We start from the raw sequence: 27676 nt of genomic DNA, 5'->3' as shown, positions 1-27676 counted from the left end.
TGCTCCAAGTTCCCAAACTGATTCATTTCTCATCAGCCTGGCCATATGCTTCTTAAGAAAGGAAGGACTATAAAATAACCGAGAAACTAAATTCCTTTATTCTGTTAGGTGAGAAAAACCCTTTAGAAAATAGTATTGGTTCCCTACCCATGATCTCAAGAAACCAGAGCCATCATGCACTGAACTTTTTATAAGAAAAGAGGTATGAAGAGAGATCAGGAAATGCAAGTCTGATTCAAGCACCATGAAATTTTGTCAAGCAAAAATAGTCTTTATTCAAATTTAATGGAAACAGGGGTCACTATACTTTGCAAGACGGGGAAAAATAAAATTAAAAAAAATTCTTTTCTTTTTTAATATAAAACAATATAATCACAATACCAGAATATGGAACTCTATAGTTTATTTCCTATGGGTTACTGCAGGTATCAATTTTCCTTGACTGTGCTATTCACAACTTTGTTAAGTCCAAAAATATGAAACCAAAGTGGTAGGAAACTTAAGACTTAGCACTTTCACTAAATGGCATACATCAAAGGGCATCAATTCAAGGGCAAAAACGGTTGAACTCACCATACCTACCTATGTCATCATTCCAGCCTTAGACCCGTCCAGGTACTGAGCTCCCTGTAAGAAAGGCCAGGCCTGAAAGTCAAGGCATTTTGGATATTCTATGTGGACCGTAAGGAAAGGGGGTTTTCAGAGAGAAGATTGTTTTCAGTCGAGCAGGAAGGCCTGGCGCCAGGCTTTATGGAGAGGAAGCACTTAGATTTAACAATTGTAGACACACCATTAGGGGAATTAAAAATGTACAGCAGTGACTTATGTTCTACTTCAATCACTTGTGCTACGGCTACCAAACATGTACAAAACTTTTCGGGTAGTTCCAGCTGTGGTCGTAGCCAGTTAGGACCTTGAGTGGGATCTAGATCTAGACCGGGAAGGCGATCTGGATGCAGACCTGGATCTAGACTTGGACCGAGATCGGGTTTTTGAAGCGGACTTTGATCTGGAGCGTGATTCTGATGGAAGATTTGGTTTTGATTTAGAATTGGACCTCGACCGGGACCGGGTCTCCTGATTGGTGCCAGCATCCTTGCTCTCCCCTCCGCCTTCCCTCTGGCCAGACTCGGACTTGGCACGTTCCCGCTCCTTTGACACTGAGCGGGACCGTGACCTGGACTGGGAGCGGTCAGCACCTTCCTTCTTCTTCTTCTCACTGCTGCTGCTACTGCCTGACTTGCTGTCTCGCTTGCTGCTGCGTTTTCTGCTCCTCTTGCTCTTGCTGCGGCTGCGGCTGCGACTGCGGCTGCGGCTCTCCTCCCGGCTTCTCTTCCTCCCCTTCCTCTTGTCCTTGCTTTTGCTTCGACTCCTGCTGCGGCTCCTGCTGCCTCCCTTGCTCCTGCTCCTGCGGAGGCCTTTCTCCTCACTTCGGCTCTTCTCCTTGCTCCTGCTCCTGCTCCCACTCCCTCGCTTCTCCTCCTCCACTCTCCTCTCTTGACTCCTGCTTCGGCTTTTACTCTTGCTTTTATGCCGACTGGGACTCCTGCTCTTGGACTTCTTGGTGTTGTCGTTGTTCTGGATCTTCTCTTCGGCTTGATCTTTACTCTTGCTGCGGCGCTTGTCCGCACTGCGGCTACGGCTGCGACTCTTGTCATCCTTGCTGGGGCTGCGGCTTTTCTCCTTCTTGCTCCGGCTGCGACTCTGGCTGCGGCTGCGGCTCTTGCTCCGGGAATGGGAGCCCGACCTGAGAAGACACAGTGATGTTAAGTCAAACGCAACTTCTTACCTAATGCTAATGATCAGAAGGAAAGGCCAAAGGACGTGGAGCTTTGCCCTACAATATAACGCATGGCCAATGACTGCTTTCTGAACGCCCACGATTCCAGGCCAGATCGGGAGAAACTGGGGCGACATAAGACTGGTAACATGATTACAACCAATGTGCTAAATGGTATGGTGTTTCGCCCTCACCCCCTACCCCACTTATACCAAGAAAGACCTACCTGGACCGAGATCTACTCTTAGAATGACTGCTTTTGCTGCTGCCACTGCGGCTCCTGCTCTTACGAGAATGTCTGCTACGAGAGCGAGACCTACGGAGAGAAAACAATAATACCTGCTGACAAAAGCCTAGTGGAATAAAGTCAACTAAGAAAGACATTTTTTTTTTTAATCCTCGCCCGAGGACATTTTTCCATTTTTTGTTCAGGTAGAGTGGGAGGGAGAGAGAGGAAGAGAAACATTGACGTGAAAGGGACACATCGAGTGGCTGCCACCCGCATGAACAACCAGGGCCGGGGACAAACTGCAACCGAGGTACGTGCCTTGAGGGGGAACCGAACCCGGGTCCCTCGGGACCGCAGGCCAATGCTCTAACAACTGAGCCAAACCGGCCAGGGCAAGACATTTTTTCAATAAAAAGTATGTACAGCACTGACTGTCCAGGCACAAAGCTGAGAATGAACTCTTTCCTATGCTCTAGGCCCACAGACCTAGTTGCTCACAAACACTCCACCTGGATGGCTTACTGAAACTCTTAACAACTCTAATTCTGAACTCACTCTGTTGGGTTCCGTCCTTATGTCCACAGATGCTGCTGTTACTCACCACTCCTTCATACCAGAAACTGTAACAACCCATGACTCTCTCTTTTAAAAATAAAATGTTTTTATTGATTTTCTTTTTTAAGAGAGAGAAGAAGGGAAAGATAAACATCGATGTGAGAAAGACTGATTGGCTGCCTCTTGTACATCCCCTACTGGGGATTGAGCCTGCAACCCGGGCATGCACCTTGACCAAGAATCGAACCGGGATCACTCAGTCCATGGGATAATAATGCTCAAGCTACTGAACCACACCAGCCGGGCAACCCTTGACTTTTTGCTCTCTCATCCTTTTTTTAAAAAAAATTTATTTAAAGGTTGCTGATTTCTAAGACATCTTTCTATTTTTTTTTTTCTTTATTGCTTTTAGAGGAAGGGAGAGGGAGACAGAAACATTGATGGATGAGAGAGAACATCAATTGGTTGCCTCCTGCATGCCCCCCACTGGGGATTGGGCCCACAATTTGAGCATGTGTCCTGAAATCGAACCGGTGACCTCTTGGTGCACAGGTTGATGCTCAACCACTGAGCCACACTGGCTGGTCTCTCATCCTTATATGATGATTCAGCCTCTTCTCCAGGCTGTCCACCTCTGCTGCTGCCCCCTGAGCAAGCCACCGCCACCTCTCCCTGGTCCCACAGCAGCCTCCTGGCACACACTTTGCTCTTTCCCTATCCAATATATTCAACTTATTGTGACCAGAGTACCTTTTTAAAAAACACTCCAAGCTTAAAAATTTCTTTTAATAAGCCAAGACCGAGGACTCTCCTTACCACTTCCTACCAAAAGCAACCAGGGCTTCTTGGGGGGAAACAGCTGATTCCAGGTGAAGGGCAGGAAATGAACAAGAAAACGGGCCTAGAACATCTCTTCATGACAAAAGGAGGAAAACTCTCAGAGATCTCTGGGCACCACCATCTAGGAAAGGACTCTTGTTGAACCTGTACCTCATCTCGTTCACTCCTCTCTAGATCTAACTTCCAGATTACAGGAGTTTCAGAGGATGAAGGCCAAATTCGATACCAAGAGAAAATAAATAAATTCAAAATGTGAGATAGTATTAAAAAAACAACATATTAAGAAAAATAAATGTCATAGGGGCAAGAAGGTAGAAGAATTGCTTCAGACCAAAGAGACCTAATAAGGTCTGGCAATGCACGACGACTGGACTAGATCCTGATCAGGATCCAGTAGCTATGAAGACATCCGTGGAATAGCTGGGGAAACTGGAATATGACCTGGACATTAGATGACTTTACAGAATCACTATTAATGTTCTTAGGTTAGAAAATAGAAGTGTGGCCCTGGCCGGTTTGGCTCAGCGGTAGAGTGTTGGCCCACGAACCAAAGAGTCACCGGGTTTGATACTGGCCAAGGGCACGTACCTCGGTTGCGGCTTGTCCCCGGCCCTGGTCAGGGTCGTGCGGGAGGCAACCAGTCTATGAGTCTCTCTCACATCGATGTTTCTCTCTCTCTCTCTCTCTCTCCTACTCTATCTGAAGATAAATGGAAAAACATACTCAGGTCAGGATTGAAAAAAAAAAGAAAATACAAGTGTGATTATCCTCATTCTTGGAGACACATGCTTAAGTACTTAGGGGCAAAGTGTCATAATTCTACAACTTCCCTTTAAGCGCTACAACAAAATAAATGTATTTATACACACACAGAGTGAAAAAAAAAAAAAAGGCAAAATGCTAATGACTACTGAAGTTAGAAGGAAGGTATTTGGGTGTTTGTGATCACAATAAAAAAGTGTGGGGAAATATTTAGTAAAGCATATTCACATAAAAACCAAACAAGATCAAAAGATACTAAAGTAGGGCTCCCAACGACTAAAGACAGAACAATTTGAGCATAAAAAATTATGGCTGCAGCCCTGGCCAGTTTTGCCCAGTGGTTAGAGCGTCGGCCCGAGGTCCAGAGAGACCTGGGTTTGGTTGCCGCTAAGGGCATGTACTTTGGTTGCAGCTTGTCCCCGATCCTGGTTGGGTCGTAAGGTGGCAACCACTCAATGTGCCCCTTTCATGTCGATGTTTCTCTCTTTCTCTCCTTCCCTCTCACTCTATCTGAACAAAAATATGGAAAAATGTCCTCGGGTGAGGATTAAAAAAAAAAAAAAAATTATGGCTGCAATAGATGAAACATTAAATATATAAACATCTAAGAATTCATTAAAAATGATACTAAACAACCAACCTTATCACCTTTGGGGGTTGCTAGGGCACATTTAATGTTCTGAAAGTTGGTGAATAAAGGTATTAATCTTTTATTTTGCATTTCCTATAAAAACTCTATTTGAGGGTAACAAAAGAATGGATTTGGGAAATCCTGTATAGAATTAGTTTTTAAATGCAGAGAATAAGAAAATTAGAAAGTCATCATTTTGCAACCACCAATGAATAGCTCTAGGTAATGATCACCTAACGATGCTAAAACTATTAGATGGAATACTGATGCAGAACTTTATAATGGATGGCATAGGCTGACAACTCCTGAATACAATGATAATTAGCATCATTCAAAGTGGGACACCCAGACATCACATAGGTGAGGCAGCAGGAAGTACAAAGCACTACATATGAAGCACACCTGAACTGACTGTAAATGCATCCACTTCTAACAATGAGTTTACAGGAAATATGGGGGATAGGATAAAGAAATGTGCTAAATGCCCTGGCCGGTTTGGTTCAGCAGTTAAGAGCGTCAGCCTGCGGCCCAGAGAGTCCTGGGTTTGGTTCCTGCTAAGGGCATGTACCTCGGTTGGAGTTTGTCCCCAGCCCTGGTTGGGTCGTGCAGGAGGCAGCCACTCGATGTGTCCATTTCACGTCGAAGTCTCTGTCTCTCTCCCTCCTACTCTATCTGAACAAAAAAATGGAAAAATGTCCTCAGGTGAGGATAAAAAAAAAAAGTGCTAAACACCACAAGGACACAATTAGTAAAATATCAACTATAGGGGAATCTTCAAAACAAATAACCATTTCTTCAAAAACTAAATGCATGCATGCAAAAAAAGGGAGGAGGATGTTATCAGTCATTAAAAGGAGAATCAAGAGACATGACTGAAATGTGTGAACCTAGTGTCTGCCCACCACCTCCAACTTATCCTTTTGGGCTGTTTCTATGACGTGTCCTTAGGGAAGTCTTTGCCTGTTCTCCAGAGTGGTTGTGCTGCACGCTTTCTTTTTTATTTATTTATTTATTTATTTATTTATTTATTTATTTATTTATTTATTTATTTTTTATCCTCACCCGAGGACATTTTTCCATTTTTTGTACAGACAGAGTGGGAGGGAGAGAGAGAGAGGGAAACATCGATGTGAAAGGGACACATCGAGTGGCTGCCACCCGCACGACCAACCAGGGCCGGGGACAAACTGCAACCAAGGTACATGCCCTTAGCGGGAACCGAACCCAGGTCTCTCCGGACCGCAGGCGGGCGCTCTAACCGCTGAGCCAAACCGGCCAGGGCGCTGCACGTTTTCTTAGACATGCTTGGAACAATGGTAATTATTTGCTCAGTGCCTGTCTTTGCCACTAGACTGAGTTTCATGAGGGTATGGACATTATATGACTTGTTCACAAATGCGTGGCTCATTTGCAGAGCAACTGACGAGTAAGACAAAGTCTCCACTCTTGAGTAGCTGGAGCATCTGGGAGACCCAACAAGAAATGGAAAAGAAGGTCACTGATTTGGGCCTCAAAGAAAGAACTTTACTTCTATTTGTACTCATGACATAAGAGTTCAAGAGCTTTATTAATAAATATTTGGTTTGAAGTTCTGGGTTATTGAACCAGATAGAATCATGTTACTGAGAATTCAACAGGAGAACGAAAATGGATCATTTATATATTCACTGATTAATTTATGGCAAGCTTCAACACACATAGACAAACAGTACCTGGAGTGACTCCGGCTCCTGGAGTAGGACCGGCGCCGTCTAGAACCAGGCTTGTCTTCGACTAATCTGATTTTTCTGCCATTGACTTCAGTTCCATCTAGCTTTTCCAAAGCTCTTTTCATATCGGAGTAAGATACAAATTCAATCACCCCTTCATTTTTTCGTCCCTTGTGAGCATCTGCATACGTCACTTCTCCTGCCTGACGCATATAATCCTAAAGAGAAAAAAAATCACTGAATAGGTTAAGACATGTTTTGTTAAAGTAGCTAACGCAATCACAAAATTTTTCCCTTTCTTTTAGAAAGAAATGCTAGCTTTCCTCAGAATAAAATTTATTCTTAAAATATTACATTTACACACCAAGCATTTACTGAGGTTCTTTAAAACATCAGGCATTAGGTAGGTGGTAGAGATAATTAATATTCGACTGTTCTTTTAAATAAAGTTATGTGTGCCTGGCTGGTTTGGCTCAGCGAGCGGTTAGAGCGTCGGCCTGTGGACCAGAGAGTCGTGGGTTTGATTCTGGTCAAGGGGATGAACCTCAGATGTGGTTTGGTCCCGGCCCTGGTAGGGGTCGTTTCAGAGGCAACCAATAGATGTGTCCCTCTTACATAGATGTCTCTCTCCCTCCCACCCTCTCAGACTGAAGATAAATGGAAAAATATCCTCGGGTAAGGATGAAAAAAAACACAAAACAATAATAATAAATAAAGTTATGTGTAAATACAAAAATTTTAAGTTAACTATCACTTTCTAAATTTTATACTGGCATGTTTTTTGTTTATAGATGCTGTAGAAGCACATATCACTACATTTAAGTTAGGACTATTACATTTTGTTATAAATTATTGTTTGAAAACTTGTTGGGAGAAAATTAAAAAGATTGCTAAGCCTAAATATACTCACTCACTTTGCTAGAGACAACTTGTTTAATGACGGACTAAAAATGAGAAACAAGATAGGAAACCCTGAATATCCTTTACCTCTCTCCTCTTAAAGACCATCCAGGTAAAGGCACTACTCAATAAGCTTTTCCTCCCTACTTAGATTAAAAACTAACATTGTTCTCAAAGAATGAGCTGGGATCATTACACTGAATGGTCAATACAGCTCTGGACCTTAATTTTTTGACATTAAAACTTTTTCAGGATAAACAGGCCATGAAAAACAAATACACCTTATGAAAAAACATGGGTCAGACAGTCATTTTTACCAAAGAAGATCTACACTGGAAGCTAAATAAACTTGCATATTACAACTAATGTTGCAGAAAATATTGGTGGTCATACCTTTTTAATTGAAAAACAAAGAAAAACCTACATTAGCATCTCTCTGTAACAGTTATTTTCAATTGGTGTGTCGCAAGAATTTTAAAAATGTGCAATACCTGACTATTAGTCAGGGGCACTGACCTCTTTCCCTTTACAATGCTAAATAAAAAAATGACAACAGGCAATAAAATAGCTGTCCGGTGTGAATGAATAAAAATTACACCTGTTTTTTTTGTGTGTCAGATTGGCAAATAATGGTTTATGTATGCCATGAGATAAAAAAGATTGAAAACTGCTGCTCTACAAAATTCTCTGTGGAGGACAATCTCATATAACACAGATTATTATTAGTGATGGTCCCATACCATACAATAGTAGCGAGATTCTGATGTCGTTTGTACTTCTATGGAACCTTTAATTAGAGAATTTCTAAATGCTTTAGGAAAGCTTTCAAACACATAGCACCATCGCATTTTTGTATGCCTGGGCCTGCATAAAACGACCTCTTTCCCGACCTTAACTCCTGCCCAACCTCATCCCAAAAGGTTAACAGGGTCCAAACCTTTAGGTCTTGCCAGCTGCAACGACTTGACAAATTTTCCACAATGAGTCTGTATTCTGTGCGGGTAGGAGGGCCATATTTATCTCGGCCACTTCTTCTATAACCATATCCACCTTTGGAAGGTTCAAATAGATAAGATTACTTCAGTGGAGGAAAAGAAAAAAATGATACAGCACATATTTCCCTTAAATATACCATTCACCCCCACCCCAAACAGCACATATATTTTAACTATATCCCCACCCTCAAATCCAAACTAGATTAAAAAAAAAAGCAATCAACTAAACATGAAAATTTAATGCACTTTACAAAGTTGTAAGTATATATTTTCATTAATATTTAAAATTAACATGCATAAATTAAAAACTATTAACAATCTGGAAATAAGTAACCAAATTACTATATCAGTTACTGGTGTTACTCACAGTGATTAAAGTTTTTGTGACTATTTTATATATATATAAAAAAAAAAGATTTTCAGGCACCTATTTCAGTTTAATCTCATCTGTGTCTAACCCTTGGGATCCTCACCACCCAGGTCTAATGGGGAAAGGTTGCGGTCGTCACATGGCTTCCTGTTTTTGGTCAGCCAAGGGCCACAATGGTTCAAAGAGCCACGCATGGAAAGGTAACCCAAGGTCAGCAAATGGAACAGGCAGTCATCTTAGCCTCAAAGGATTCTTTTAATTAAAACATTGAGGTCTTTGTTAAATCTATGTTAAACAATTGCATTACAGAGAAAAACAAAACAACAACACAAACACACATCATTAAACATATTTATGAAGTATTAAAACAAGAAATTTATGCCATTAATTAAAATTAAACATTATCAAAGATGTTTATTTGTAATTTTACATTTTAAAAGATACATATTTTAAAAACAAATGGCTCAAATATCAATACATTTCAATGTAACATTGATTACTTCAAAAATTAACATTTAATAACAAAGGCATGTCATTTATACAAATGCCCTTTAAATGCTTACTGCGTCCAGAACCGTAACTGCCATCTCGACGGGGGCCGCGGGCATGCTCAACAATTACTCGTTCACCACAAAGGTCTTTGCCATTCAGTTCATAAACAGCATCATCTGCATCACGCAGATCATCAAACTCCACAAACCCATATCTAGAAGAGAGCAAACAAAATCCTGGTTGGCACCATTCTGACATCCAGTTTCACTACATTAAAGAGAAAGCAATGAAGTTCATGCTTAGCAAAGGTTAGGTGGGGTTTGCAAACTAAGAATCAACTTTCTTTTCCCTTTAGCAGAAACCACTTTGCTTTGTGCCAACAGACACTAAGAGGATAGGGAGACCTCTTAAGGTAGACTCCTGTCTTTCTAGTAGGAGAAGGGCTAAATATAGAGACCACTTCTTTTACTCCCCAGTAGTTGGTGGCAAATACAAAGACCCCACAGGGATTCTTGGTATAACATATCAAAATATCACATAAAATTCATTCAGGCACTGTGTGTCTTAATTGTTAAATCATGTTTGAAATAACATACCAGGTTTAAAAATAATCACAGTATCTCAAATCTCCTTGGTGAAAGAATAAAAAGAATAAAAAAAAAAAAAAAAAGTCCCTGTTCCTTTACTTATAAACAAATTAGTCACAAATGAGTAAGTAGTCTAGAAATTATCAGTGACAAATATTCAGAGCTCTTCACTTCCTTGTGATATATATTCCTAATTCATTTCCATCAGGTTTTAGGTAGGCTAGAATTCTCTAAAACCTATCTACAACTGTGCAAATGTCTATACAAACCATTGCTAGGAATTTCCCAGCAAAGCGGTATGGTGGTTTAACACATACCTGAAAGAAAACAATCTCTCCCCACCCAATTCTATTAATGCCTATTAGAGTAAAACTTATAAAACAAAAACACAAAATTTCTAAAATATTATAAGCAAGGTTAAATAAATGCCCTATAAACTATGTTATCAATACATTTTTAGTTTGGTCGATCACAGCTGTGGAAAGTCTAGCTTTGTGACCACTGCCTATGTCTAAAAACCAAAACAACCCTAATGATCCTATCTGATCACATAAGGAAATTACCAACAATGTCCTTAAATTCTAATAAAGCTGTGCACATAGGCAAACTTAGTGTTTCTCTGTGTTTAAACATACTGGAACTAAAAACAGGTTACAAGATTTGCCACAAGTCCATCCAACCTGACCAAAATGATTCCAGATTCTTTAACGTGTTGCTACCCTCAGCAACATGTGAAGTGAGAGAACTCAGTCTTGTATTCTTTCTTTACTGAAGAGTTCCTTTCCAACAGGAGTCTCTCAAGGTGACAATGCACAGCTAATAACTTTGGAGGATTCTTTATGCTGAAATGTCTATTAATGGCATTCAAACAGTAAGAGTCACTAAATCTCAACTCCCTTTAAAAAAAAAGTAACACAATTAGAAGCCACCTGGCTCCCTTTATGGGCTAAAGAAGTCTTTAAAACATGGTTTCATAATTCCATGGCCTAGAATTGCTGAACAGCTTAATAAGAATGATTTCAAACATGATTTCATATTTGAAAGAGCAAGTAAAGCCTCTCTAAATCACTGATTTTCTATGTTAAAAAGTGCTTTAATCACTAAAACTCTCTAATAGATCATATAATGCCACTGCCTTTTCCTTTTCAAAGTAGAGTAGGTCATGAGAAAAGCTGCACTATTATTTTTAGAGGAAAAAATTTGAAACGCAAATAAAAAATCAAATCTACCTTCTACTTTGGTTTATTTCTAAATAGATAATAAAGTATGCCCCTCCCCTGATAAACCTTCCTTAATTTAGTTGTCAAGACTGATCATAGATTTGCTTTGCCCACATCACCAATGCTCATGGCATCATATGAGGGCCTGATGCCAGGCAGAGAGGGATGGAAGAAAACACTCAACATGGGCATGATGAAATGGCCTCCACACCTCTGTGGTTCAGCACCAATGACCCCAACTCATCTAATGTTATGTCAGAAGGAAAACACTGACTCCTAAAGATGAAATAAGAGGAACATCTAAACAGCTGTTCAAAGTAGTCAGGGTTTACAACTACCTGGGGGTCAGAGAAAGCTCTGCAAGTCATCTGAAATAAAAAGCCAAGCGTTTGTTAACAAGTGATGCATTGTTAGACCTATGTGGCGATGCGTTCTCCCAGACTGAGAGACCATCCTGTGCATGCTTGTTCTGTTCCAAGGCTTACATGCGGAACTCATTCTGCCCTTTGAGGGAAAGTGAGGACAATCTGTTAAGAGGCACAATGATCTAAAAACAAAAATTAATGCTCAGATAGACCATTCTTTGCAGCTGAGGCTGAAGGAAGGCATATCTTGCCAATAAAGTTCTTCCTTGAGTTGTAGGGATCCATGTGTGTTATTAAAAGATAATGGCCCCTACAGTCCTTCCTTAATATCTACTTCTAAAATGTCCCAACAGGTGGGACATTTAATAGCTGTATTTTTGTGGGTTATCCAAATTACTTATTAAAATAGCTGACTTAAGATCAAATTTATTTCACAGGAAAACTTTGGCTACTACTCTGTGAAAAGCCACAAAATCTATTTGGAACATTTTAATGTCAAAGTCCAGTCCAAGGGTAAATTAGGCACCTGTCACTTCTCTCTGACACTGACATGTTGGGTGGGTTTGGAGAATTAAATCAAATATCCTCCCATAACCACAAACCATACCTGATAGGGACTCCTGTTCTAAGAGCAAAGTAAAGACCAGGTCAGTGTGGGTACTCTACCACATCGCTGTTTAGTTAGATTTGCTTTACTCAAAGAATGACTTACTTCATTCAATATAGTGAAAGGGTTCCCAAATAAGGCAGGAAGACTAATAACAATAAAATGTTACTTAACATTACTTTCCATAAACTAGACAATGTTACCTTATTTAATATTCAAAATACCTAGAGTCAGGTGCTATTATCCCTGTTTTACAGATGAGGAAACTGAGGCACACTGTAACTACTGAGACTGGAGAAGCAAGAACTGGCCTGGGTTCTAGTCCTCATTCTGCTATAAACCAACTTGAAAATGCACATTTAAATAGTTTTATTTCTCTGGGTCTAGTGTATCTGTGAACTGAGGGAGCTACACTACATATGTCTAAGGTTTCTTCTAACACAAGAAGTATGACAGATAACAGTTCTCCTGACTTAATGATAGAATGATGGGATAATTTAAGTGGCACCAGAGGTATACAAAGAGGGACAGACCGAGAAGAATAAATTAAATTTTTATTACCTAAAATACTTTTAAGATTACTGTATGGGTCTCAATTTTAGTTTTATTAAAACATTTTAACTGTCTCTAAAATTTTAGTGCCTCCAAGAAAGTAAAGAGCTCCCTGGTAACTGACATCAGAGAATCTTTCTTTCTAAATCCATCTTAATATCCCTTTGTGCTTTGCAGAAAGTAACATGAAAGTAATCTCTGCTCCCCCAAAGCACTCTCTTTTGGATGCCTTGCCAAAGGAAGGAATGATATTAAATACACACTTGCGTACATATCTCTGGTGTGACCTGAGTATAAGCTTCACAAGAACACAGCCCAACAGATGATACATTTCTTAATTCTAGCCACAGACACCCTTCCTCTTCTGCTCTATTAAAAACAAAAACCATCGTTTAATAATTCTAGTATAAAGAAGGAATTCTAGAGACTGAATCTAAGACAAATTTCAAAATCCTTTTATGGCAGGGGTTGAGAAAAACAAAAACAAAAACCCTCCAATATTCCTCCTGCTGCCGGACTCCCATCTCATGCCTCAGCCTCTCTCCCCGATGCCAATGTGAAAGAACAAGCAGCATGGCGCAATTATTAAACGGACTCTAGTTAACAATTAAAAGAAAAACTCCTTTCTTCAGCATCTCTCTGCTATTGCCTTTTCCAAAACTCTTCCTCGGGGTCATGTTTTATTCTGACAAACCGAGTCAAAAAATGATGGGAGGGGAGTTCCTGTTATTTTTTCCCTAAAAAAATGTGGGCGCCATAATTCATACTAAGCACAGACTGATATCTGGACACCACAAACAAAAGCCACACTGAATGATGTGAGCTGTTCTAAACTTTTCCATTCTTCCACCATTGACAATGCTAAGGTTGTCCTCATTCTACACCTAATGTACTGTTCAGGCTCTCAGTGAGAATGCTAAAATGCTAGAACTGGAATGACATGTTTCTCAAACTAATGTACTCCAAGACTTCAATTTTAGAAGAATTCACTAAAGAAGAATTGTCATCTGGGCTAGTTTTACTGCTAAATAGGCTTCCTCTGATCCTCATAACCTATACCAATGGTTCCAAACACCACTCTGTATGTTCCACTGAAGAGAATGTGGAGTTTATCTCACCCCTTCTGGAATAGCTTAGGGTCATCTCTACCTTCCAAACATCATCTCTGAAGAGGGAGAGTGGAGAAAGTCCTGTCTGAAAAATGATGAGCATGACTTGCCCTTGAGATACGATGATCAGTAACTAACTGGGCAGGGATTGATAAAGAGGGTGCTTGATACCAGCTAAGTGATAGGGGAGTGGATATGGGGAGCAAGGGAAAGCAAGCCTCCATGCGTGTGCCTGAGATCACCCACCAACACTGCTCGAGGGGCATGCCTTGGATGTTCTCTCTATAAGAAAAATTTGCCCCTTTCCACAGTGGATCTCTGCTCACCTTTGTCCTAAAATTGTGCCACATGCTTTTCTTTGTATGTGGACATGACAGTCCTCAGCCAACCATCAGCAGGATGTGAGTTTTGTTTTCCCAATGTGGTGAGCCATTCCCACATTCACTCATTTTCCTTGTAAGAACCGAACCTCTCCATGGCTGGTCAGGATTAGGGATGTTGCTGTAGCCAAGGAAAAATTTTCATCTGTTGAAGTTAACCCATGGGTTGGCTTGAACCCTCAAACTAGGGTCAATAGCACTGTACATTAAGGGCAGAGCCCTTAAATCTACCCTGAAAGAAATGGCATTTAGTGAACAGGAATCAAACAGCTTTCTTTGGAAGAACTCAGTGTTGGACCTATGCTTCAGTCAACTTGGTGTTTGAGGTGAAAAAAGTTAGGACACATTGACAGGAGAGTAATAATAGAAAAAGAAAAACCAGCAATTCTTGCTGTCTGCATAAAGTGCTTGGACTCTTCTGCAACCAACTCTAGTGCTTAGGTGAAGCCAACTTGGAGAAAAGCTTGCTAGTGACAACTGTAATAGCCAGTCTGCTACATTCCAGGGGAGCAGTGGTCAGGTCCTCAAAGTAGAAGAAACCAGTGTCACAGTCACTTCTTTGGGTCACTGATTATGAGTGCAATTCAACTTTTCTGGTAACAGAGGTTGTTTATAACCCACAACTAGGAGTTCCTACTACATGAAGTAGGTTCCTGAGATCCTTTCCTAATCTGAGACAGGAAGGAGGCTTCTCTGGGCATTCTGACCTTCCCCTTCTTTAGCCTCAGAGGAGGGAGGGCCATCAAGGCCACCTGAAGAAGGTGGATGACTTACCCGTGCTCACTGAGTGGCAGAGCTGGGGTGCGACTCCAGGGCTCACCAATACCCAGTCTGGGGCTCTTTTCACGTCGGCAAACTGGCAGTTCCTGCACACCAAGAGCTCTCTGATTAGAGCTAGTGTGGATTCCTGGTCTGCAAACGTTGGCCACAGCTCAGTCTGCACTTGATCTTTCCCCACCTTCAAAGAAGAAAACCTACCTCATGATTTCTCTCTTCTGGATCCCCGATCATCTAATTCACTTCCAAGTACCTTATAATAACCTTTGACTATTCCTAGCTGGTTGCTCATTCAGTCTATTGCTTAGTTCTACAATTTTCTCATTCTGTTAGGCCGTCAGGACTGTCTCTTCTGTTTGATCAACTTACTTAATTCTAAGATATGGCTATTTTTACTGAGCCAGCTTGTCTCTTTTACACGTAGCAGGGAAAGTTAGCTACTTTATCTTTTTTTTTTTTGCTCAGAGGTCTATAATGACTCCTGAATTTCGGTTTATGCCACTCTCTACACCTGGAATGCCTTGATTACACAAGGTGAATCATATCAATCTCTTCCACATACTCCTCTCATTAAGTCTCAGAAATCTGACTGATTCCAATTATTTTAGCACTTTCTTCAAAGCTTTAACACTTCTATTCAGTTTTGTTTAAGAATGTTTTTGTGGCCATTCAAGCCTGTTCTTTTTTCCTTTGTGCTTATCCTCTCGTATTGTTCTGAGCTCTTTAATAACAACAACAAAGGTTAATATTTAGCATAGTGACTGGCACACAATAAATAATTATTCATGTTTCATTCATTCCTTATATCACAGGTGCAGAGTACACTGCTACTATTACTATTATTATTCCCATTTTACAAATGGCAAGAAAGAGGTTTGGAGAGGCTAAGCAACTTGCTCGTTGTCAAGGAGCTCATAAGTGGTATAGCTAAATTTGAACCCAGATCCATCTAATTCTAAAACCCAAGCTCTTAACAACAAGGTTGCACTGCCTTTGTAAAGGCAGATGCTTCTCTCCCACAGTCCTGAATATAATCCTTTTCATTAAACAAATGCTGCCGCTTGACTTAACAATCTAACCTCAGATAAGCCAGGCTGTATCGAAGCTTTTTGACACGCTGGGGTAAAGTCTCCAGAGAAAAACAATCAATGTATCTTGGGGCAGGGTGAAACACCTCTAAGCTCGGGGTATGTGACAACCAGGTTACTTTCACTCGTCTTTTGGTTCCCATTAGCCAGTGTCAGCCATCTGGTCCTTCCGAAAACATGTGTGGGTTCAGAACATAACAGACTAGAAGAATAGAGGAAAAATAAGATTATTCTGTGCAATCCCCATTCTGGAGGTCCCATATCAACCCCCAGAATCTGTCTTTGGTTTTAGGCTCAGCAAAAATTAGACCAGCATAGAGACGATAGCGAGTTGGGCCTTGAGGTGGTGGATGTAAGTGAATATTGACACTATTATGTACTTAAGAATGCATTTAATTACTTTTGTAAGAACTGATGACTGGGACCAAAAAATATAAATAGAAGCATGGATAATGGGGAAAAACGGACCAGAAAGCAAAGAATACGGTAAGGTTTACAGACCTCCAATACAAGAATTAAAGCAACCAGAAAAGTACTTTGCAGATAAGCATTTAAAATCTAATTTAATTTCAAACTACTATTAACATGACTACTACAGTCCATTAGGATTTCCTTCTCCAAATTCCTTTGTAACAACTGTCACACTTACTGTAATCTCGCATAAAGAAGAAAGTAAGACTTAGAGCAGTCAAGTAACTTACAAAGCTACCCAACACCTGGGATTCTTCAAACCCTGGTCCTAACCTAAAATAAACACTTCATCACCATGTTCCACTGCCTCCTATATACCACGAGAAAGAAGTGGTCCACAAGAGCAAACACAATTTGAGAAATATAAGCTCTAGGAACACGGAACATCAGTTTCATCAAATTATATGCTGTGGGTGACAAACGCCCACATGAATATTAGTATCTTATGAGAAAAATTAAATGGCAAGAAATACCATTTCTGCATCTGATGTGTGCTAATACTAGTAAAAGTAGTGAATAATTATTCTCTAGGTTACTAATAGAACCAAACCTATAAACTAACTATCAAAATTTTAACACCAGTCTAGGAAAACAGAGAAAGGTAAAAAACCATAAAGAATGATTATTCTAAAGGAATATTCACATACTGGGGTGAGAAAAGTAGAAGAGAAATAATCATTACCCTAAAACTACTCAATAAGACATAGTTCCTTCAGAATAGGAGGTAGAAAGGAATTAAGTATCAATATAAAGCTTAGTTTTACATTTTATAACTGTCCTATGTATCAACTTGTTTCAACTATCCAAAACTGTTTTAAAAAATTAAATAAGGTTGCTAAGCTATTTCACTTTCGCTAGGTTATAGTCCACTATACAAAACGGGACAAATCTCAGAAAGCAACACACCTGCAAATAGTTCGTAGATCAAATGATCACAACCAGAACCTCCCGTCATAACTAAATGTTATTATTTTGACATTTTGAAGTCAACATAGCTGCTTTCCTTAAAGGAAGGTTAAAGGAATGGCAGGAGGCAAACACAATCACATGTGTCCATTTAATTTTCAGACACTTATCAACATTAAGGGTAAAATGAAATTAAAAGGTCTCACAAGAAAAGAAAGTCAACTTATTCCCTGCTGACACACTAAAGTTCATGAAGACTCAATCACAATTATAAACAATTCTTTAAAAACTCAAGAGATGAAAGTCATATAATCAATTTAATATAAAGCTCTTGGGACGTAAAATAGAATTATTGTCTGTTACTTGTACTTAATGAAATAAAGGTTTACACTCAGCAGACAGCACTACCTGAGATTCCACACCAAAGACACAAAGAAAATTAGTTCCTACTTCCAAAAGACACTATGAGTGGGTGACAGGTGTTGAAGCCTCTTGCAGGTTATGCCTCTGGGACCATCTTGGCTGTTTTCATGCTCCTCATAACTGCCCCACAATCCCTAGGCTACAGTCAGTTGCTTTGTCATTTTTACTTTTCGTTAAAGATGACATTCCCTATGCTATTTCTTGGGGATACCCTTCCACCGAAGTTAGCTATTTAATATTTTAATAAAATTATTTTAACATTAATGGATAGCTTCATTTCATGCACATGAAATAATGTTTCTCTAAATCAGTGCTTCTGATCTGTGGGTCCTGACTCCCTTGCCTGAGACTCCTGCTTGATTCTTCTGTTCCTGAAGGTTGAATGTAAACCTCCCTCCTTTCAGTCTCCCCACTTTTTCTAGGTCTTAAAGGTGGTTTAGGAAGCCCCCCCCTCACCTCATTCTGGCACCCAGGGCTAAAGACATTGTTGAGGGACTCAACGGAGAGATAACAAGTATCTTTCAAGTGCATCTCAATATCATTTGCACAGAGACCTCTAGACTTTCATCTCAATGCAAAGTAAAGGTCATGTAGAACATTTCCTCAAATATGGGCATGCAAATTTTATCCCTCACCTTCAGGATACTCCAAGACCAGACAGCCCTAGCAATGCTACCAGAACAGATGTCATTTACTCATTTACTCACACAATCCTACCCAGGTTGGCGAAAACAAAGCTGATACTACTGTATAACTCTTCAACAAGTAGCCTGAGGTAGAGAATCACTAGCAGTCTCTGTCCAGGGCCAATGTCATAAAAAGTACCACTTGTCATACTTTTTGGCAGTAACTTGTCAGCTTGTTGGAAGCTTCTGCCAAGAGACTAAAGACTGAACGAGTTGTGGAACCTGAACCACCTTCTCACCCTTGGAGACAAGTCTCAAAAGACAGGACGGAACCATCTGGAAAGGAACAGCATGAGAGAAACTTTGACTGACACTGCCATGCTATATCTGGTATGTGAATAAGGAAGATCTTCAGTTTCCAGAATTGTCAATAACTCATTCTGTAACCAAAGGCCAGTCACTTAACCTCCCTGTGCCTCATTCTCCCCATCAGTACAAACTAGAGACAATACTTGTTTGTAAAGTGCTTTGACATACTCAGTTAAAAATAAATCATACAAATGCACACTGTCAATATATTCTGGTTTTAAAATTCGTGTTAGCTTACAAATTTCTAAATAATACTACCTCAATAGAATTATCAGATGTTTGAAGAACCTTTTTTCTGAGGAGTTCAAAGTACAAATTTCTATTTAGGTTATTTGGAAGCACCCCAAAATACTGGTAACTCAAAATATATTGTATCTAGTTTACATCCTGTGCCTATTTTTTTTTTTTAAATCCTCACTGGAGGATTTTTTTTTTTTTTTTCTTTTTTTTATCCTCACCTGAGGACATTTTTCCATTTTTTGTACAGATAGAGTGGGAGGGAGAGAGAGGAAGAGAGAGAGAAACATCGATGTGAAGGGACACATCGAGTGGCTGCCACCCGCACGACCAACCAGGGCCGGGGACAAACTGCAACCGAGGTACATGCCCTTAGCGGGAACCGAACCCGGGTCTCTCTGGACCGCAGGTGGACGCACTAACCGCTGAGCCAAGCCGACCAGGGCTCACTGGAGGATTTTTTGCCCCCATTGATTTTTAGAGCATGGGAGGGAGGGAGGGAGGAAGGGAGGGAGGGAGGGAGAGGGAGAGAGAAACAGAGAGTGAAACAGAATGCTTGCCTCCTGCACGTACCTGGCTAGAATCGTACCTGCAACCCAGATACGTGCCTTGGACCAGAAATATAACCCATGACCCTTTGGTGCCATGCTCTAATCACTGAGCACACCGACCAGGGCATGTGCCTGTCTTTTAAGGGATGAATACTTCACATGGTCCTTTTATTCATATGCTACCTTAATGAGGAAGCGAGGAGCAAGATATTAAACTGAGGAATAGGGGTTTAAAATGACTTGGGTAAATAAAGATAATGTTCATTCAGATCACAAACTGGGAAACTAGGACCAAGGAGTGGAGTGTGAGCCAGGGCAATGTATGTTAGTAACATTTGGTCAAAACCGCAGTATTGTGTTGTTTCCCAGCACTGATTTATCAAAATGACAAATTTAAAAAATTACCCATGTCTTGGAAAAAATAAAGTAACTTACTTATTAATAAAGTTTTTTGAAGGTAGGTTGACTTCAACAAGAGACTTTAGTACAAACACAACTTGGTCACATTTATATTGATCATACTATTAATAAAACAACTAAAGCCCAGCCAGCACGGCTCAGTGGTTGAGTGTCAACCCATGCACCAGGAGGTCGCTGGTTCAATTCCTGGTGAAGGCACATGCCCAGGTTGTGGGCCTGCTTCCCAGTGGGGGGCATGAAGGAGGTGGCAAGTCGATGTTCTCTCTCTCCCTCTCCCTTCCTCCCCCTCTAAAATTAATAAAGAAAAATTTTTTAAATAAATAAAAAACAACAACTATAGACTGCCATTTAACCCATAGTCCTATTTCTCATTATATCTTGTTTGCTTAAGAAACAGTTGGTTAAAATACATGAAACCGTTTCACCTGTTCAATCAACAAATATTTTAAACATGGATGCTCAATGATGGCGAGGCTGCCAGGATGGAAAGTTATTTGACTATATGCATCAACAGACTTAAAAATGTTTATTTCTGCTGCGACACACGAATTTTACTTCATAGTATCTGTCCTAAGAAATGATTAAAGATGCAAACCAAGTTTTACGCATGTGATATCCACCACAGGGTTATTTTTAACAGCAAGAATTTAAAGACAACCTAGAAGTAAATGGTTGGGTAAATCATGATACAGCCATGGATTTTATGCAGCCATTAAAATGATGTGTATGAGGAAGATTTTAATGTAACAGAAAAAATACATGAGATAAACTAAGTAGAAAAAGTGGGACCTAAAATTGCACAGAAGATCATGCTTATGTTAAAAGGATTCTTAATAATACTTCTTTTCTATTTTGTGCTTTTGGTATTGTCTAAATTATCTACCATGAACCTACATTTATTTTCTAATCAGTCAAAGTTGTTTTTTTTAAAGAAGTTATTGAACTTGTTATACTGGGTAGGCTAAATGGACGAGCCTTAAAGGCTTCAAGATAACTTCCTCATACATAATTAATTTTAAACATTATAATTTTAAAAAATTGTAGTATTTGCCTGGCTGGTGTGGCTCAGTGGATGGAGCATTGTCCTATGGACTGAGAGGTCCTGGTTCGATTCCTGGTCAGGGCATGTGCCTGGGTTGAAGGCTTCATCCCTAGTAGGGGGTGTGCAGGAGGCAGCCGACGGATGTTTCTTTCTTACATCAATGTTTCTCTCTCTCCCTTTCTCTCTAAAAAAAAAATCAGTAAAAATGTACTTAAAAAAAAAAAAAAAAAAAGTAACATCCCTGGCCTGTTTGGCTCAGCAGTTAGAGCTTTGGTACATAGGTTTGGTCCCTGGCACTGGTCGGGGTCATGCGGAAGGCAACCAATCGACGTATCCCCCATCTAAAATCTAATGGGAAAACATCTTTGGGTGAAGATTAATAAACAAGCAAACAAATTATAATAAAGGATAGTTGAGAGTTCAGAAAAATAAGAACTCTTAAACATGGCAGGTGAAAATATAAATACTACTTGTTGGGACAGTAATGGAAATCAATAGCTAGCAAAAGCCTTAAAAATCTGTATATATTTTGACTCCAAAAGTCCATTTTCAGGAAGCTTCCCTGAGGCAATAATTAGAAATGTGTGCAAAGATTTACTAAAGGATATTCACTTCAGTGTTATATATGTATAAAACAGTGAAAAACCAAAGAAAATCTAAATGTTTTGCAACAGGATTTAAATTATGTACATCAAATAGCATTTATACGCAGGAATACTATGTAGTTATTAATAATTAGGTTATAAGAGGAAACTTAATGACAAAGGAAAAGGAACATCAGTCTGTTAAAAACAGAAAGGTTACAAAACAGAATGTATAGTATTATCCCAAGTATGTTAAAAAAAAGGGGGGGGGGTAGGGAGAGAAGGAATAAGAAGTAAGAGAAAGAAGGCAAAAGTCTAAAAAATGCAGTCTCATCTTTGAATGATTTTTTTTAACCTCTATATTTTAAAAAAAATTCAAAATAAACAGGTAAAATTTTTTTTTTAATCCTCACCCGAGGACATTTTTCCATTTTTTGTTCAGATAGAGTGGGAGGGGGGAGAGAGAGAGAGAGAGAGAGAGAGAGAGAGAGAGAGAGAGAGAAACATTGACATGAAAGGGACAGATCGAGTGGCTGCCACCCGCACGACCCAACCAGCACGACCCAACCAGGGCCGGGGACAAACTGCAACCAAGGTACATGCCCTTAGCAGGAACCAAACCCGGGTCTCTCCAGACCGCAGGCCAACGCTCTAACCACTGAGCCAAACCGGCCAGAGCAACAGGTAAAATTTTTATAATCAGAAATAAATACGTGCTATTTTGAAATGTTAACTTTAACTATGTATAAACAGTTATTCAAAAACTCCTTTAAAGAAAGCTGTGTTTTAATCTCTTCTTAGACAATTATAACAATCCAGAACCAAACACCTTACTTTTCTTAACACAAGATTCAAAACCGGAAACTGTGTGGGCTCAAATATGACCATTATTTTTGAGGGCAGAACTGCCCAAGAACAAAAAGATGGTGGGGTTCTTAAAGGGAGAGTGTTTTTCTTTTCATTCCTGTCACCCATTAACTGTAGAATTACCATAAAAAATAAAACATTTATCTGCTTTTTGGTGAGTGGTAAAAGTAATCTCTCACATAATTAATAAACTAAACAGTTAATTAATCAGAAACGAATAACCTGGAATATTAAACTAATTATATTTCCTTTATCATCTCTTTAAAAGATGGGGAAAAACAAGCTCCCATCAATTCAGTCAAAAGATCAGATCTCTGTGTAGGTTCTGAGGTTGGTGGAGATTCATCTTAGTATCTGAGTCCTAACAATGTCTACAGTGATCAGAGACAAAAAGAACAAGGACTCAACTTGAAAAAATCTTAACATATTTAAAAAAATTAAATAAGGTACCTTCTACTTGAAGAAAAAAAAATTTTTTTTTTTTTTTTTTTTATCCGCACCCGAGGACATTTTTCCATTTTTTGTTCAGGTAGAGCGGGAGGGAGAGAGAGGAACAGAGAGAGAAACATCGATGTGAAGGGACACATCGAGTGGCTGCCACCTGCACGACCAACCAGGGCCGGGGACAAACCGCAACCGAGGTATGTGCCCTTAGCGGGACACGAACCCAGGTCTCTCTGGACCGCAGGCCGATGCTCTAACCGCTGAGCCAAACCGGCCAGGGCAAAAAAAATTTTTTTTAATCCTTACCCGAGGACATTTTTTCTCTATATTTTGTTCAGACAGAGTGGGAAGGAGAGAGGGAGAGAGGGAGGAAGGGAGGGAGGGAGGGAGAGGGAGAGGGAGAAGGGGAGAGAGAGAGAAAGAGCGAGAGAGAGAAACATCGACGTGAAAGGGACAGTGAAAGGGACACATCGAGTGGCTGCCACCCATAAGACCCAACCAGGGCCGGGGACAAACTGCAACCGTGGTACATGCCCTTAGCGGGAACTGAACCTGGGTCTCTCCGGACCGCAGGCTGATGCTCTAATCGCTGAGCCAAACCAGCCAAGGCTGAAGGAATTTTTAACAAGGGTGAAAAAAAAAACTTTCTGGGACTACTTAGATACTGTGAAAATCCAATTAAACAGACCAGGACATCCCCTAAAAATTCTGGCTATGCACAGTTTCACTGTAATATGAAACACAAGTTCTGAAATTTACAGCCAAGCTCCTTAGAGAATTTTAATTCACGCCTTTAACAAACTAAAACAAACAAACACAACATAAACAACACCACAAAAACCCACCACCTCAAATGATTTAGGGGTTTACCTGTCCAGCTACTAGGAAAGTAAAATATCTTAGGATGTATTTAAGTTTTATATCCTATTCATTAACTAAAATATGGAAAAATTAAGATATAAGGATCTATGACTAAAACCACAAGATTTTGTGGCAACAGAAACTACTTGATCAAAATACCTTTTACATATTACATGGAGACAGTGATTTTATTAATAAAAAAGAAAGCCCATAGAATTCACAAATAATTAAAGGCAGCAGAAGTTACTATGAAATTGGAAGGCTATAAACAGGTGCCGCTAATACTGTTGCTTCCTTGACCCCCTATGGTGACTTGCTGGAGTTAGTGTAGCAGGCATGAATGTAGGATCCACCTAAAGGTATTTGGAGTGATCTTTTTGGTCCTCAGAGATCTACGTCATGTTTGTGGTCCTCAACTGAACCATCCTCCTAAGAGTTCTCTAAAACAAAGGCAGTGTAGACCAGGATGGCCTGGTGCAATGAACTATGGCATAACACATCTCTTCTCCAAATCCCAAGAGGGCCCATAAAAGCCTCTCCTGGACACTAAAATCTCACTTGGAGAGCTCATTTGTTTCCTCATTTGGTCAACTTTCTATTATAGCAGTACTTTATGCTTATGTAATGAATTCTGAACTTGACCCACAACCATTCAGCTTAATTTATCTGTCTGTCTACTGATCTATCTCCCTTCTATAAATTTTGAACTCTTCGGCAATTCTTAAAAGCACCCATCCATTTAAAATCTGCTTTTGAGTTTCAATGACTAATAATTACAATCCAGACATGTTCAGAAACACTTCTCAGGGAGATCTACTGTCCTTAGTTTCCAGGACTATCAGATTACACGTTGCTATATTATGCCATCTTTTCCTTTTGTCCCTACTCCTTCCTTTCAAACTCCTCTCTGCACTTCTGCCATCTTGGGCAGACAATTCTTGCTTAAAATAAACCTATACCACTGGTCCTTGGCTCAGTCATTTTCCTCTGTAATGACTCCTCAATGCTGCCAGGAGGTATGCCTGCTGCTTGGTGACTGTCACACCTGTCGTCAAATCCCTGAAACAACTTCCTACTCCTCATTTTAACCTTGACTTTCAATCACAGATTTTCATGCCTATCATGGTCTAGCAGCAGAACTACTGTAAGAACATACAGTCCCCCCAAAAAGACCTAGATATTTAGGATCCTGGAAGAATTTGTTCTTCCTCTTATCCCAACATTTCCTTTGAATTCCTAATATATAATTTTGAATTTTTAGTGTAATATCTTATGATTGTTGCTTCTGGTTTTTGTTGTTAAATTTCTAGATCCTTCATGGACTCGATTCAAACTAGATTGTTTATTACTTCTCAAAATTATTCCTTACTGGACCACCTCCTTATTACCCGTTATGACATAACACTATTCCCAGACACTTCTCTTCATTTCAAGCTCCAGTCAATCTATTCTTTTTTTTTATTTTTTTTATCCTCACCTGAGGGCATTTTTCCATTTTTTGTTCAGATAGAGCGGGAGGGAGAGAGAGGAAGAGAGAGAGAGAGAGAGAGAGAAACATCGATGTGAAGGGACACATCGAGTGGCTGCTACCTACACGACCAACCAGGACCAGGGACAAACTGCAACCGAGGTACATGTCCTTAGTGGGAACCGAACCCGGGTCTCTCTGTACCGCAGGCCGATGCTTCAACCGCTGAGCCAAACCGGCCAGGGCTCAATCCATTCTTTAACGCCCATTTCAAACAAACCATTCCAAGTTTTACATGTCTGAATTTAAAGTGAGCAAGTATTTCTTAACTCAAAGTATATATTTTATAACTATAAACATTTAATTTATCCAATAATAGAATTATTTTCTACCTCCTCCCCAATTCTTTTAGCACACTCGCAGGCATCCTATTGGTGGGTTATCAACATATTTGTTCAATTAACCAGTTTTCCCATTAACGTCAACATCATTTCCTGCTGCCACTTGAGTAACTTAGAAAACAGACCTCACCAAATACGCTTCAAGCCAAGATGTCTCCTAAAGATCACAGTCAAATCCCTGTAATTACATCTACCACTTACAGCTATGAGCCAAATGCTTTACAATTATTATCTCTAATCTTCCTGGATGAAGAAATTTAGGACTCGAGAAGTAACTTGCCCACAGATTGTAAGTGGTGAAGCCAAGATTTGACCCAGGTCTGTCTAGCTTCAAAACCCATGCTTTCCCCATAAAATGTAGCTATTCTGTCAACTTATTTGGGCTCTGAAGAAAACTGGGAATTTTAACTTAAATCTCAGGCATATATGTCTCACAATAACAAACCCCTCCACTTTGTCTAGTAAAACCCTTAAGAAATGAAAGCTCTATTGTACAAAATGATTCTTTTCCTGTCTTTCACTCTAAGTCAGTATTCACACTAAACAATTTATTGAGGACTTTTTCCTTAGTAAGGTGTTCTTCCTAACAATCAATTTGAAATAACTTTTTAAAACCCAGACAAAAATTTGAGTATATGGTAGCTACAGATTTTTCTCAAATATGCAACTTATATTTAGATATCTTCCATTGCTTCTCAAGTGTCAGTTACACTGGTGAGTAACTGTAGCCACATTAGACCTGTTGCAAAGCAGGACTTAAAAAAAGGGGGGGGGGGCCAAGAGTGTCTCTAACACCCAAGGTTCAGTATCCTAAACTGTTCCCCTTACTCCTTTTAATTCTTATATCCATGCCTTTGAAGTCCTAAACTGTTTTCCCTGAAACACACAGCCCCTGCGGGCCCTGCTCTGCCAAAGGAGATTAGGAATACAATAACAGGCCCTATACCCAGGGAGGCAGTAAGCAATTTCGAGCTGTGGGTCCGCGTCTACGTTAGCTAGTTGACGCACACACTAGCCAGGGTGGACACTATTCTCCAACGAATGCTACAACGACAAAGCAATGTTTTGGCAAGCTGGAGAACGGAAACCACAGCCTGGAAACTGTACAGTCTTAAAGATAACGAGTTAAGACGTTAATTTACCCTTGTAAAAGGAACGGTGAGGGCTTTCAGCACGGCAAGACGATACTTTCGAAACTGTCACTAGACTACTCAAACCGCAGTCTCCCGCCCAAAAAAGTGTGGCACATGGCAAGTCTAAACAAGGCCTCTCTCCAGAGCTTCCATCCCCGGGAAAGACGCGCTGTAACCGTCTGATTCATTAGACTGGGGAAGAGGTGAAAACGAGGCAGGAAATCGAGACTGTTTATTTCCAGGAGCCCTGAGGGCGGGAAAGGTCGGTCTCTAGCTGGAGAAAAACCAGGCCCTAGTCCCAGTACGTGGGGAGGAAAATCCCGGGCCTCCGCGGCGCCCTAAAGCTACGCACTCCCGCCTGGAGCCCCAATCCCACTCGGGTTTTCCTTCTCCGGGTCCCACTATTGGCCTCACCATTGCTCCCGTTTCCCTCCACCACCCCCACCCGCGCAGGCGCAGTGGGAACCCGGGCCTACCCGCGCCCCGAGGCGCCGCGACTATGGCGGAGCCGGACTAGGCCGGCAGCAGCTTCGCACCGGGCAGGCGTCCCTCTTCGGTCCCCGCGGCCTCCCCACCACCGACGGGACCCTGCCCCCCCCCCGGACGGCCCCACCTTGCGCCCTCCTCACCCGTTCTTCAGATCCACCTCCAGAATCTTCCCATAGCCCTTAAAGAAGCGCTCCACATCGCGCTCCCGGGCCTGGTAGCTCAGGCGGCCGATGTACACCCGCGGCATCCCGGCAACGGCGGCGGCAGCTTGGCCCGGCCCCAGCCCCCTTAGGCGGCGGCCGGCAAAGCAAGAGCACGGCGACGGCGGCGACGGCGGCGACGGCAGCAGCGGCGACGGCAGCAACGGGCGGGCGGCGAGACCGACGCAGCCGAACCCCGGCGACGTACGCGAGCACGCAGTTCTCGAGCGCGCGCT

The 27676-nt window shown here is 40.8% G+C and overlaps 1 protein-coding gene across 2 annotated transcripts; it reads right to left on the bottom strand.

The window, feature by feature from the left end:
- Positions 1 to 281: 281 nt before the first annotated feature.
- On the bottom strand, positions 282 to 27652 carry SRSF4 (serine and arginine rich splicing factor 4). Of its 2 annotated transcripts, XM_036255875.1 has the most exons (8): positions 27381 to 27442; positions 15940 to 16150; positions 14858 to 14995; positions 9335 to 9477; positions 8344 to 8456; positions 6510 to 6724; positions 2007 to 2096; positions 282 to 1747 (listed from the first exon to the last, which is right to left on the bottom strand). In XM_036255875.1, the coding sequence occupies exons 2-8, from the start codon at positions 16089 to 16091 to the stop codon at positions 907 to 909; spliced, it is 1692 nt and encodes a 563-aa protein (XP_036111768.1). In that variant the 5' UTR covers positions 16092 to 16150; positions 27381 to 27442; the 3' UTR covers positions 282 to 906. The 2 variants fall into 2 exon arrangements, with proteins under 2 accessions (XP_036111768.1, XP_036111769.1); XM_036255876.1 differs by lacking the exons at positions 14858 to 14995; positions 15940 to 16150 and having other exon boundaries at positions 350 to 1747; positions 27381 to 27652.
- Positions 27653 to 27676: the final 24 nt, after the last annotated feature.

Source organism: Molossus molossus, unplaced genomic scaffold (assembly GCF_014108415.1).
Source record: "Molossus molossus isolate mMolMol1 unplaced genomic scaffold, mMolMol1.p scaffold_m16_p_12, whole genome shotgun sequence".
Lineage (NCBI taxonomy): Eukaryota > Metazoa > Chordata > Mammalia > Chiroptera > Molossidae > Molossus > Molossus molossus.
The sequence above is the reverse complement of the archived record's forward strand: the minus strand, read 5'-3'. Positions and strand labels throughout refer to the sequence as shown.